Here is a 14,024-nt window from a genome sequence, read left to right as displayed (position 1 = left end):
ATGCACTCCCCCCAACAATGCCCCCCCCCCCCCACCGGTGTCTCCCGGTGGTCTCGATATGACAAGTCCTTTCCCTGACTGGTGTTCTCATCTCTATTCTCAGCCCCCAAAGTAGGACCGGTGGGCCATTTGTTGTCCATGTGGTCTGACCTCTAGCCTGTAATCAGTCTAGCACAGTGAGACTTGGTGGCCCGCTGCAAAAAGTGTCGTATATCATCCACTGTTTTCTAGAAGCGACTGCGGGGCTCCACGTGGCTTCAGATGAAGGCCTCCCCATTATCCTACAGGCTGCCATGTTGTGATAAGCGCTCGTGAGGCGGCCATGTGTCCACGGGCTGTAGGTCACATCCTCGGGGGGTGCTGTGCGCAGCTCCGCCGAGAGAGTGTGTGAGCGTCCAGGAATGTGTTGATGGAAATCACAGCTGAACATATGATTGCTCCAACCTTAGCAGTCATGCTGGGGCCCACCGGCAACAATTTCATGCATGCACGCACGCACGCAGGCAGGCCCCCACACACACACACACGCACGCATAACTTCACGTTTTCACTTCTCATCCCGAGGCCAACCACCATGACCCTGATGCGGGGTATACATGCAAACAAACTCAGCATCGCCGCAAACACCTTCATTGGTTACATCCGTACTTCTGTTTTTTGTTTGTTTGTTTGTTTGTTTTTGTTTGTGGTCCAACTAGAAAAAACTCTGGTGACGACTCAACACAAAAATTCTGTATTCTGAGAATAAGAATTAATCAGATGATTCCTAATGTGAGCCCGAAGGCATTTGTGATGTCAATTTTAGTTGACAGCAGGGGGCAGTATTGGCCGAAAAGCAGATAGGTGATTTATTTTCCTTTTTAAGAAAATATTTTTATTCATTTCGTTAAAAATATTGATACTAATATAATTGCTATTGGATGTGAGTAAGTAAATATCGTCCTCACACCCAAAATTGTTATTACACTTTGACAATGTGAGTCACCACCACACTTTTTTTTGTATGTTTAAGGTTTGTGCAAAGGACAGAGAGCATCAGTCCTAATCAACGTAAAGCACAGACGGGAGATTCAGCTTTTCCTCCCACTGACTAATGCTCTCCTACGTAAATGAAACATTACGCTAAGTGCTTCTTGGAAGAACATAAACAACAATTTCCCTCGCTCTTTCCATGTCTAAAACGCTGGCAAAAACACAACTTACGCTGAAGATGTAAGAGACAGAATAAACATTTTCTGTAGTGATGCTGAAGGAAGTCGGTTGTAGATGTGTAACCATTTTTTTGTGTGTGGTAAGCTACAGTCATGTCAGAAAGAGACTTTACATTTGCCAAGTGTTGAGTATTTACAGGCCACTAGAGAACTGCTTGGCAGCTTGTATGGATTTAGCTACGGCGCTATCAATCATGCCCGCTACGTGACGCTACGCGAGGCCTGTGGCGGCAGTCGGCGTTAGCGTTGTTACACGCTTCTCGGGAATCGCCCATACCAGGTGCACTACCAATCATTTCAATGCTTTCATTCCAAAGGCCTGTGACTTGCTCTTTGCGATAGTGTGGACCAATCAAGATATGCCAACCAAATGTCATTGGTTTTTTTTTTGTTTTCTTGGTTTTTTTTTTAGCTGAATGTAATCTTTTGGCGTCTTATATCAAATGGGTTTGTCCCAGCCAAGATAACTGCTAAGAATGGATTTTTAGTTATCATATTTTCTGGACTCTAAGGCACACCTAAAAACCTAAAATTTTCTCAAAAGCCGATAGTGCGCCTTATAGTCCGGTACGCCTTGTATATGGACCAAATTCCTAAATTTAAACTGGCCCGAAGCATTGTGTCATGAAATCAATCATAAGTAGCCCGCTGAAGACTATGAATCATGAATCAAAAAGACTATGGATCATTATTTTGTGATTATAAAGTAATTTTTTGCATCTGAAGTTAAAATAAAAAATATAAAATGGAGAATGATTTGATTGGGATTAAAAATCTGACATGGTCCATACATGGTGCGCCTTATAGTCCGGTGCGCCTTATATAAGGACAAAGTTTTAAAATGGGCCATTCATTGAAGGTGCGCCTTATAGTCCGTTGCGCCTTATAGTCCGAAAAATACGGTACCTGTTTGAAGTTTTACCCGCAGAATAAAATATTCTTGCCAAGCATGCATGTAAAAATTCTTTGCTTGTCTTCACTTTTTTTTTTTCATCTGGTGCTGAGATGAAGGACATACCATGAACTGTTTTCAGATTGTAATGTTCGGGAGGGAGCTCATGTTAACATGCATCGAACATGTTAACTTATGTTGCATGTTTGTCTTACACAGTTTCTTATTTTCTTTCTGATGATTGATATTCACAAATGACTAATGTAGTTTCTAGTCTCCTCAGTGAGGTAATAACTATAAAAACCCAAGTGCCGCTCATACTCAGCGATGTCATTGTTATAATTTGAGAAAACATGTCCACCCGTTGACAACACACATCATTGCCAGTTGTGTTTATGTGTGTTTGTGTGTGGCTAGTAATTTAGCGGAAATGTTTGTTTGTGTCCACTCAGATGTTTTGATTGCATGATGGTAGCAAAAAAACTGATGAACAACTTGTATGATTACCACGTGGCTTTTTTCCACAGTGATTTCAGCTAGAAAGTGTTGTTTTAGTTCATCACTCGCCGCTCCAGCTAGTGAGGAGAAATAATAAGCAAATATTAGAAACAGCCGTCGTGCGTGAAACAGTGCAGTTCTACACCACGACAGAGGTTGTAGCCTTTGGCTGAGTTGTGTACTGTCTAGTAAAGCATAACAAGACTGAAAACTACAATTTCTTCCCAGTATTTTATAGAAGATGGAACCCAAAATCTGTCATCATCTTGCGGCCTCATGACAGCTGCGGTGTGTCACTTTTTTTGTTTTGAAGTGCATCCACCACTATGTTTAGTTCTTGAAGCATTAACACAATTGCCACTTCGCCCACACACACAATGTCCTTACTTTTCTTTGTGTTTATTGTTCCGACTCTTTATGTAGCACATCCGGAGTTCCGGGAAACTAGAGAACTTTTTTTTTTGCAGTGAGTCTTCATTTACAATGTCTGCGTTGGAAATAAGATCAAAAAGTCCGTCAGGAGAGTCTGAAAAACATGAAAGTGAATTGCTTCTTTGAATGCCTTCCATATTTTGGCAAAGACGTACATACTTTCTCAAGGAATAGTCTGGGCATGTGCTTGAAATACGCATGCAATGGTTTTATTTGATGTCGCTGAATATGACCTGAGAAACTACATATTGCCGAAACGTATATGAGGGTGTATAATATTTTGGAGCTAGGGCTTCATTTTATTTACCCCAATTGCAGTTCATATGAGGGAAGACCAAGAAATGCTTGAGGCATAAATCAGTTTCCTAATATGTCAGTTAAGGGGGGGGGGGTGCATGGTATGGAGCGTTCAGTGTTCCCCTTCTATGTGCCAAAATCTCTGAAGAAGAGGCAGCTGTCGTATGTTATCATCTGAGGGATGAGGATGAAACAATAGAGAACGGCACTGAAAACGGCGCAGACCTCCGCCAAGGCCCAAATCGCACACCTTCCTCGACTGTCATGGGTTCATGCTGCCCCCCCCCCCCCCCCGCAAAGTTCAACGGAAATCACTCGAGGAATTTTTTGGTGTAATCCTGCCATTCAAACAACCTAACCTCTTGAGCTGCAATAATGGTCCGAGTTGAAAAACATATCTTCAGGCGGGAGCTTGTTTTGCTTGTTCGCTTAATTCCCTGTAATCCCGTCAAGGCCGGCGTGTGATAAGTGGCGAGTTGCAGTGAAACCTGTGCGGGGAAAAAAGGCAACTAAGTTATTGAAATATCACAACACAACTTTCCTTGGAGGAGATCCAGTAAGCTATAGACCGTGTCATGCAGGACAGTTAAGCCGCAGCGTAAATGAGTGAGGATACTTGTGTGTGTGTGTGTGTGTGTGTGTGTGTGTGTGTGTGTGTGTGTGTGTGTGTGTGTGTGTGTGTGTGTGTGTAAGGAGGAAGCAGCTGTTCCACTGGAGAAGCTGAGTGATGTGAGCAGGAGGTAACACGAGGTTGTGCTTTGTGTTAACTCTTCCTGGGTCCGACACAAAACTGATCTATGACTTCATTTGATAGCATGATAAAAGAATTCCCACTTCAGGCCTCCCAGCTGTCCTGGTGGTCTTCATCCCCTCCGAGTGGGACCTGAACTAAGGCTGCTGGATTCTTCTTTGGGATTTGCCCAGTAACTAACAAGCACCATCATGTTTTGTTAATGCTTTCAAACATTAAAAATGATTGGTTGCATCATAAAGACTTGTCTGTACTGAGTTAGAGCATTGAAAATGAGCCTGAAAGGAAGCTGGGGTTTTTTCTGCTACTGCCATGACAGTATAATGCTAAATTTTGCATTTTAATGAATGGGATAATTTATTAATATCATATTGCCATCAGCTAAAATTTGGTGTAAATGTCAACAATGATAAATGTTGTGGATACACAATCTATTTTCCCTGCTTTTGTTAACATGACATGGTTGTTAGTTTGTTATCGCCCACAACGACGCAAACCACCCTTTTTTTCAATACACCAATTTGTGTCTCCAAAATTATCCAAATCAATTTTATTTACATATTTTCTATGATATCATGTCATCAACAACAGATTATTGAAAAATAACAGAAAGCCTATTTTGACAAATTAGGAACAGGCGTACAGTATATTTAACTATTTAAGGACAGTAACAAAATATCAATGCTTCATTACAACCACCGATGAAGATTATTGATGCCAAAATTTAGTGAGGTATTTCGTTTTTAGGAAATAGGACAGTTTTCAGAATGGGGCACTTTTAAGATGTTTTTACGCTTTCCAGTGTATCTTTATGAAACATATACTTACCATTCCTTTGCTTCAAGCTCATAGACACACAGCGATGTCCTATACAGCTGTCTCTTATCCGAAACCTCCCATTAGTCCCTCACACTACCTCCCTTCTTGTCGGCCCTATTTTTGCATCCAAGTCGTCATTGTGCCGCTATCGGCAATGATGATATTTGATAAATGCGCAGGCGTGAGTGTGACAGGAATAGACGTCACCATGGTCACTGATTCACGCACAGCAGTCATTCGTTAGTATACAGCAAATAGAATGGCGGGGGATGTGGAGCAAGTGGAGGTGTGTGCGTGTCAAAGGTTTTCAGGGAATAGCGTAGGGGAAAACCTCTCGTCCTCACAGCTGGTCTGCAAGTGCAAGGCCCAAATATGGAGCTGTGGTATATGTCTTGTGTTTCTGGTACAAGGCTACAAAGTCTGTCCTTACTCCGAAATAAAAGCCAGCTGTTGAAGATGACGGCCGATGAAGACATGATACCTCCCAAGCGAAGAGCTACGCTTTATAGCGCCTCAGTGTTATCATAGTACCGACATCTCGTCGCAAAATGGCGATTTTTACGACACTTTAAGTACCTGTGAGTTTTTTTTTTGTCCGTTTTGTTTTCTTCTAATGGCTGCAAAAACATAGCAATCCATAAAAAATAATTTGCTAAAGTGAGAACACATGTTTCAACATCTGGACTAAGAACCTGTCCCTTGGAGGTGTGCGATGGATTTCAGGCCATCAGAGCTACTAATTTAAATTTCACACGCTGCCTTTCAAGCTTTGTGTGGGTTTGCATGTGTATGTTTCTAGTTAGCGTGAAGAAAATGGAGGGAATGATCTGTAATGACACCTTGATGCCTATGATAACATTGTGAGGGTTTATCTTGGGGGAATAATGACCATGAAGTACACCTGCACATTTGAATCATACTTGATATAATACAAAATATCATTTTTAGATGTAATACTGTATTGAAATGATTTCATATATTTTAATGACGTCACTAAGATCAGCAGTGTGTTTTTTTTTTTTTTAAATCCAGCTCTAGTATTGAATCTTTTTGGTGTCACGAATGTTTGACTAGAGTGAAAATCCTCAATTGCAGCAGTCTTCCTGACGCACAAATGGATCTTCTCAGACAGCACCTTTTCTTGACACTGAGCTGCCTAGATTGAGGCACGGCCTCCTCGCATCTGTCTGAAACTGGCACCGCTGCAGGAAGTGCTGGATGAATACAAGCGTATTACTATCCACTGCTGCTGCTGTCTGTCAGGCGAGTTTAGACACAGGATGGTAAGGGGGTCATCGTATCCACTTCAGAGATTTAAGGGGAATCCCCCGTCAAGGAACTATGAGTTTAAGATTTTTCAGCATTGTGTGGGATTGATTTTGAATTCATCACATTCATAACAAACTGAGGTGTTGATGATTTTATCTCCACTAGTTTGTGGTCTAAAAGAACAACAACAAATACGGGAACAGTTTTGCCTTTGGGACCAAAACTCCAACAGAGTCGCCAAGTTCTGCCCGCCGGCGGCCTTCCCGGAAGCCTCGCCGTAGGCTTACGCCGCTCGAGTGCCCAGTTTGAGTGCACCGTACGGCTCGGTTGCAGTTTGCGAGCAGCTGTTGTGCAATCGCGCGCTGCTGGGCTGCCGCTCTTTGATTTGACTTGAGCGGCGGGATGATTGAGGCAGGCAAGACCAGGCATATCAGCTATGCGAATGAGACAACAGGAGTCAGGAGTATAAAAGAGGACACAGTCGTAGCAACAGCAGTCCCGCCATGGAATGGGGGGGGGGGGGTAGATTAATGTCGCTGGTAGGCTCCACTTCATCTCCAAAGACATTTTGAATTGAGGATTAAGTTTTCCATTGTGGGCAAACTCAGATAATGGTCCCTTTACATGTGTCCAACCTACAGTAAATAGCCATCTAATTCCTTTTTGGTTATTTTGAATCAGTGCAGCCTAAACAAAGAGAGGCTATTTGTGTTGATTGGGTGTGCCAATGTTGTGTTTTAAAGTGGGCATTTGTTTGTATTTGATCTCACAGGGTAATATTTTCCGACTTTCAATGGAAAAAAAAAAACCAACGCAGTCTTCGTCATCTCATCTGTTTCTATTTTGTTTGCTGCTCGAGATTTAATTGCTAGTCAAAAGATAAAAGCACTATTGTGTGCCACCTCATATGAAGTGATGCCTTAATAACCAATGTTTGTGTCAAGAAAAAAAGCAGAATAATCTCAATGATACATTTTTTAAAATCCTTATTTGTTATTCACCACTTTGATCTATGTTTTGCTTTGTCAAATTTGCCTTTTTCACCAAACTAACAGAAAAATCTAACAATTAATTAAACAGAGCCGAGCGAGTCACATGTCTGCGCAAAACCACCATGAGCATAATTTAGTGTTATTGGGTAAATTTAAGCCAATTTTTCACGACAAGATTTGAGGTACTTACACTTAAAGTGATATTTTTGGGCAATATCTTAACAGAATATTCCTACTTTTTTTTGGCTGCTCTACTGATTGCTCTTTTCCCCTCCCGCATCTCTTTCACCGCATCCAACCCAGCCATCAGTAGCACTCCATTGCACCAAACTCCTTGCCCCGTATGGGCGAACCAAATCCCTAAGTGATTATCCGGTGAATGCATATATATATACACACATTCCATTTGAAATATTTTTCTAAGGGGATCGCCAACAGGAAAGATCTGTCGTTACTGTGATTTGTAAAAAGTAGCTTTGTGCGACTGACCACCCTGCTAAGTGGTCTGACATTTATCTCTTTACCATCAGGTATTTCGTGGCCGAGTAAAAAGGATTTATTGTTGCTTTTATTAGTTGTAGCTACCGTGTGCTACCTGTTCCTTCATGTTACTTCATTTATAGGGAGGTTTGGCAGTTTTGCATGACCCTGAGGTTTGAGAAAGACATTTATAAGAATTTTAGAATTGTAGTACTTGGATCTGTTCTGCCGAGATGCAGCTGTCAGAAAACAATGCGGTCTGCCAACGGTTCTCCAGCGCTTGCCTTCTCCTCCCCCCATCTGTGGCACATGATTTAGACTTTTTATCCTGATAACGGTGCTTTTTTTGTGAGTAAAAACATCAAATTCTAACAAAGTCCAGATATCAGCGAAGCTCCTTTGACTTACACCAGAAGCCGACTCGTACGTTCTCTGTCTTGTGTTTTGGAGATTGCAGTGCAATCGGTCTTAATCCAAGCTGCGGTCAATTATGATTATTTTTTTTATAAATTATTGTATTCCGTACTGTAAAGAACCCAATTGAAAATGTTTCAAGCTGGCCTGTGAGGTGAAGCACAGGGTTCGGAATCATTGTGGCGTTTGCTGCATATATATATATGCACACAAGAGAGAGGAAAAAAAAAAAACACGTTGCAATGGGAACCCCTCTTTTCATTTTTACGATTTTCCTAGAATCCTTTGGAGAGCGTGGAAAGACAGGCATGTTTATGAAGGTTTCCAGATGGTCCTGCTTGCAACCCCAGCTTTTCTTTTCAGTTCTTGGGCCATGAAGGATTAATCAAAGTCAGTGGTAAGAGCTGATGGCTAAACACTGTGGCTCTTTAGAACCCAGCGGAGACCTCGCCGCAACTCCAACTCGAATTCGGCCCCTGGGCTACAAGGCCCGGTGAAAGTTGAAACCTGAGCTTCAAAACCAATCAAACTTGGTGAAATCATAAGTGCGGATAAACAAGCTCTACCTCCTTACTCTGTTTTAGCAAGGCACCTGATCATCTCACCGGGTTAGAGGAATTTTTGTCCAGGAAGGAACACATCCAACAATTTTCAATTTTTTGGATTGTTTCCCTCTTGGGGATGAATCAAAGACGACATGAAAGTGGCGTCTCCGGAAAGAGTGTAACGACCCAAGCAAACCATACACAGGACGACTGTTGGAACAAAGCGCTTCATTTCAAACTATGACAGCGCTATTCTTGTTCACACTGTCACCCACTGTTGTGCTTTCCATAATTATCACTCGGAACAGGAAAGCGAACAGTGCTGCGATTGACAGCGCTAACGGCGAGAAAGTCCAAAGTGACACCGTTTTTGCTTGCCTCGGGAGATAAATACTTTCTGCATGCTCTGCAATTCCACGATAATTACAATGTACTATTTCTCGGACACGTGCAAAATAAAAATAAAAAAAGAGCCAAACAGCTGCTGGACTTCTATACTAGCATCTGCATCTGGCCACTGAAGCGTCACTATACATCACTTTGCACAATTTTCCAGCATATAATATAATATCTATATCTAAGAGAATTAAAGGATGCTGTGATTTGCAGACAAAAATATTTTTGGTGGTGTATTTTAAATGTTAACCCGTTATGAGGGTATTTTGAAAAACGTTGACCTCTGTGTTATGTAATGTACTGCTGTTATAAAAATCCAAATTCCCCCAAACTTCAGCCAATATTGACATTTGTGATTCTATTTCCTTTATTTCCAGTATATAAAATAAACGGAGACCAACACAGGGCGTATCCCGCTTCTCGCTCAAAGTCAGCTGGGAAAGGCTCCAGCTCACTCGCGACACTAATGAAGATAAGCAGTACAGAAAATGGATTGATGGATAGAAAATAAAAATGCTGAAGCAGCAAAGCTAGTGAAACACAATGCTGGAGTCAGCCAATGCAAAGTATGTTTTCCGTTTCCCATAGCTCAAACCTTGACTCGGTATGAATTTGTACAACAGATGGGGGGGAGGGGGGGATGGGGAGTGTTTAATGTCATCATCCCTCTAAAGTGATGTAGTTGGAAGAGTAATCAGAAGACACAAAAGATGTCAAACAATAGGGATCAAAATTTGGACCTTGACTATGCTGTGGGATTTGCAAGATTTGGTGATTCTGGGCCAAGAGATGTTTTCCATGAAGTTAGTTTGTTTTGGGACATGTACTGTTTTTATCATTGTTTTCTTCGACATGATTTATGACACCATGTTGGTATGAATTCTCAATGCTTGCATGCAGAATGCATTACAAGAAACATTTTAGGAGTTAAAGTTGGAAGGGATTTGCTTGAAGACAAAAGTTTAATGTTGCTTTATATTGTTTATTGTGCTATGAAACAATCACGCCGTCTTGAAAAGATTTATGTTTCATATGTTTCTACTCTGTAGCCAAGGACACACATTGTCATGTAATCAAATTACATGCTTGAATTGTGTTGTGGTGCTTGAATGTCAAATATATAACAGGACATTGAAGGTCACCTAAACATTTCATCCATATTGTTTGCCATTAGTTGAGAGCAGTCCAGGGTATAATTTGGATCTCGCCCAAAGTCGGTTTGAATTGGCTCCAACTCATTTGTGGCCCAAACGAGGACAAGCAATATAAAAAAAAAAAAAAAAGAATGGATGGATGGAGTCACTGCGTTGTTCGTGACAAAACAAAATTTCAAAACAGTGAGGTTGATTTAAATGTAGGAATCTTTGATAGCAAGCTCGAGCATGAGTCAAGATAAAATCCCCCTATGAAGGTGGAGGACCACATGAGTAGCCTGTGGCTCGTTTCTAAAACTAGCCGAAGCAGACTGTCACCCCACAAAGCTTGGGTTCTTTTCAAGGTTTCTTGCTTTGAGTGAGTTTTTTCTTGCCAAGTGCTTGCTCACGTGGGGGTACATTTGGGTTTCTGATACCCATATATACAATCTTTAAGGAACGTGGTCTTAAGCTAACTAAAAAAAAAAAAAAACATAAAAAAAATTACATCTATCTATCTATCTATCTATCTATCTATCTATCTATCTATCTATCTATCTATCTATCTATCTATCTATCTATCTATCTATCTATCTATCTATCTATCTATCTATCTATCTATCTATATCTATCAATATATCTATATATATATATATATATATATATATATATATATATATATATATATATATATATATATATATATATATATATATATATATATATATATATATATCCATCCCTACCAAAACAATAAAAATGCAATTGTCGCTCTAAGCTTTTTGCAAGACTGTACACAAGTTTTATTAGCTTCTATGGATGTACTTGGCAACATGTCATCATCCAAATATGGCAGGAAGTCATTTTTTCAGAGCCAGCGAGCGGAATGCGATAAATTTGCCCTCATAGCTTTTTCCCCGAGGTAAGAGGCAGAGGGGGCGGCCATTGAGTGATGCGTTCATTCATGATGAATATTAACCATAATTCTTACTGTGTCATCACTTGTCATATGCAGGAATGAGATAGTCGATTCAGAACACCGCAATGATTGCTGTTTAGTGTGACGCATTAGCCTGGCAAATGTTTCTTTTGTTGGGTTTTTTTTAATGTTAGATTGTGTAACAACCAAATCACCCCAGGGAAGATCAATGAGGTCATCTGTTGATGAAAAAAAAAAAATACTGAAAAATATCACGTGTGGTGCTGTCCACTTTGCAAATGGTTAATTTTAAAAACAGAGTACAGAAATTATGGGGGGGGGGGGCAACTTGGGACATGCAGTGAAGTCGGCATCGTTTGACATGAGGCCAAATAAACTTTGACAGAAGAACATGACCAGGGTTCAAAGCCGAGCCTTGATCCTTTCTGTGTGAAGTTTACACGCTCTCCGTCTCCCTGTGTGGGTTTTTTTCTGGGTGATCGGTTTTTTGTTGTTGTTTGTTTTTTTTAAGCCAGGTGGATTGGTAATTATGTCTCCATCCATAATGCCCCGCCTCCCACACTGGCACAGATAGAGGAGGCCTATGGGACGTCACATGACATTTTTTTTGTTTTATATATATATCCTTAATTGGTTGCATCTTTTGTACAATTGATAAACATTGTGGTAGTTTTTACAATGTTTTCATGTTCCTGACTGATCTTTTTATGAGGCGTTTTACAAGCCAGTGCTGCAGTCAGAGGTCAGCTGTGAGCGACGATGAGGTAGTTGTCATTAGCTGCTCGACTACATGTTTTTTTTTCTCCCCCCCTGAGTATAGTAATATTTGCTTCTACCTACTTGAAAAGTGGAACATGTGTCGCGTCCTTGGTAAAGTGACACAAAAACCGCCACATTTGGAAAACCATTGAAAATATAATTGTTAATCATCGATTAATGCTTTATGTTTGCACTATAATTGATGTTTGTCAAAGTCAAAACAAAACCTCTCAAACTATTATTAATATTTTTATTATTATCATTCGCTCTCTTTGTTGATTGGCTGTGATAATTCACCTTGACTTTTTTTTTGTGCAAACCCCCACTAATAGTTGCACGTGGGCTCTTGTGCAAGCAGCAGAAAAGAGCTGATGTGACTTTCCGCATGTAACAAATGCGATCTTGTGACATCTCATCCCGATGGCAACGAGAACACATCGCAGGTCCAACTGAATCCACTCCAAACGCGCTTTCCAGCTGTTCAATTTGATTTATCGTACTCGCACAGAACCGGCGGTCGGAAATTCTCCGCGTCCCACCAGCAAACTGACACAATCTGCTTAGGTGCTAACAGCACCTGAGAGCAGGTAAACATCTGCCGTCACGTGTCATACCGCCGCGCGCCATTCTCATGCCCCGTCCTGCCGGCCTTCACCGCTACCTCCTCTTCCTCTCAGCACTCCCTTATGCCTTCATACGGCACGGCTTTCGTCCTGATTAGCAGCCTTCACCTCCAACATATTCTCCGTTCAGCCAGGGGGGATTAAGTGCAGATACATGACATTTCGGGCCATTCCAAGGATCTGAGTCAGCGCATAAACAACTCCTACGCTATGTCAGGGAAATATTTATCTTTGCTCGTACAACTTCTGGAGATAGTGTCAACACTGCTGAGAGACACAATTATACTCGTGGACGGGGGAAACGAGAGTAAGAGAACACATATCCTGTGAGGAAAGAAAAGTGTACCCGATTCGACTGGTGAAATACATGTGATGCATGTAGCAAAGTTTTATGACTAATTTATTAAAAATATATCTTAATCATACTAATGAATGAAGAGTCATAATAGTCTTTTGTCTCTCTTCTCCTCAGTAACCACAACGCGATCTCCAGGCTCAGGCCACGGCCGAAGATGCAACGAAACAGAGAAGTCCTTCTGTGTGAATGGCGGCGACTGTTACGTCATACATGGTATAAACCGGCTGTCCTGCACGTAAGTTATCTCTTTTATTTTTGATCTTTTCCACCACTTGCAAAGTCCAATGTCGTTTTGTGACTGGATTTCTAATATTCTTCATGTGCCTTTCCCCACTGTTTCTGTTTTGTTGAGAGCACTTGATTCCTGTTGTTCTTTCTTGCAGCAGCAGCAGCCCGTCAGAAGGAAAATGCCCACCTGTCGTGTATTGCAGCGCTCGTAATGGAGCGCGGCGTCGGCGTGGTCATCCTTTTAGCGTAGTCGTGCACTAAAAGTCCCGTTTTAGTGTACAACAGGAAGGCTGCGCGTTAAAAGCCTTTTTCAAAACGTCATGAGTCACCGTTCTACTAGGGAGCAAATATTTATGCCTATTAGGGGCCCCCAATGAGGTAAATAGAGTCGTTGCTTACATTGAAGGTCCTTGGCAAAGGGGATCATGACACCGCGGTTAAATTGTGCTTGTCGGAAAGGAGCCAGTTGACATTATCCTAAAAACAACTTGTTTTTTTCATCTAACATTGAGATTTTAGTTTGCATTAGCGTCATCACTGAAAGTCGTTGATCAGAAATACAGTGGAAGCTTTAAGGTGGAACACAAGCCATAATTTGGATTTGTACATTTTCTTACATTAAAATGACCATTCAAGGGCGGCGCAAACCTGCTATATAAATAAAAACAAAATGCAAGAATTAATTTTGTCATTTTTTTCCCAGAGATTAACCACTGGTTAAATAAATAAATAAATAAATAAATAAATATAATATTATATGATATAATATGATATAAAATAAATAAATATAAACTATGTCAATATATCAAAATATATATCTAAATAAACTTGACTGACAGAGATTAACCTCAAATTTTTAATGTTATTGAGGTACTATGATTCTCCTGCATATCACTCTAAAGCCAAAGGGAAAAAAAAAATGGCCTATTCACCTTGAAAACAAACAAACATTTGTGACATTCTGGCTGGTGTGCTGTGAGTTTTTCC

At 40.9% G+C, this 14,024-nt stretch overlaps 1 protein-coding gene across 3 annotated transcripts in view; it reads left to right on the top strand.

Annotated features, from left to right (window-relative positions):
* Positions 1-14,024, top strand: part of nrg2a (neuregulin 2a) — a 58,872-nt gene that overhangs the window by 32,771 nt on the left and 12,077 nt on the right. For all 3 annotated transcript variants that reach the window (XM_085935994.1, XM_085935992.1, XM_085935993.1), the window contains exon 4: positions 12,924-13,044. In XM_085935994.1, the coding sequence (XP_085792120.1) occupies positions 12,924-13,044 (121 nt within the window). The remainder of the gene's footprint in view (positions 1-12,923; positions 13,045-14,024) is intronic.

The sequence above is a fragment of the Syngnathus leptorhynchus genome, chromosome 17, assembly GCF_054491065.1.
Source record: "Syngnathus leptorhynchus isolate UIUO chromosome 17, UIUO_Slep, whole genome shotgun sequence".
NCBI classification, from domain to species: domain Eukaryota; kingdom Metazoa; phylum Chordata; class Actinopteri; order Syngnathiformes; family Syngnathidae; genus Syngnathus; species Syngnathus leptorhynchus.
Note: the sequence above shows the minus strand (reverse complement) of the source record. Positions and strands in the feature narration are given on the sequence as shown.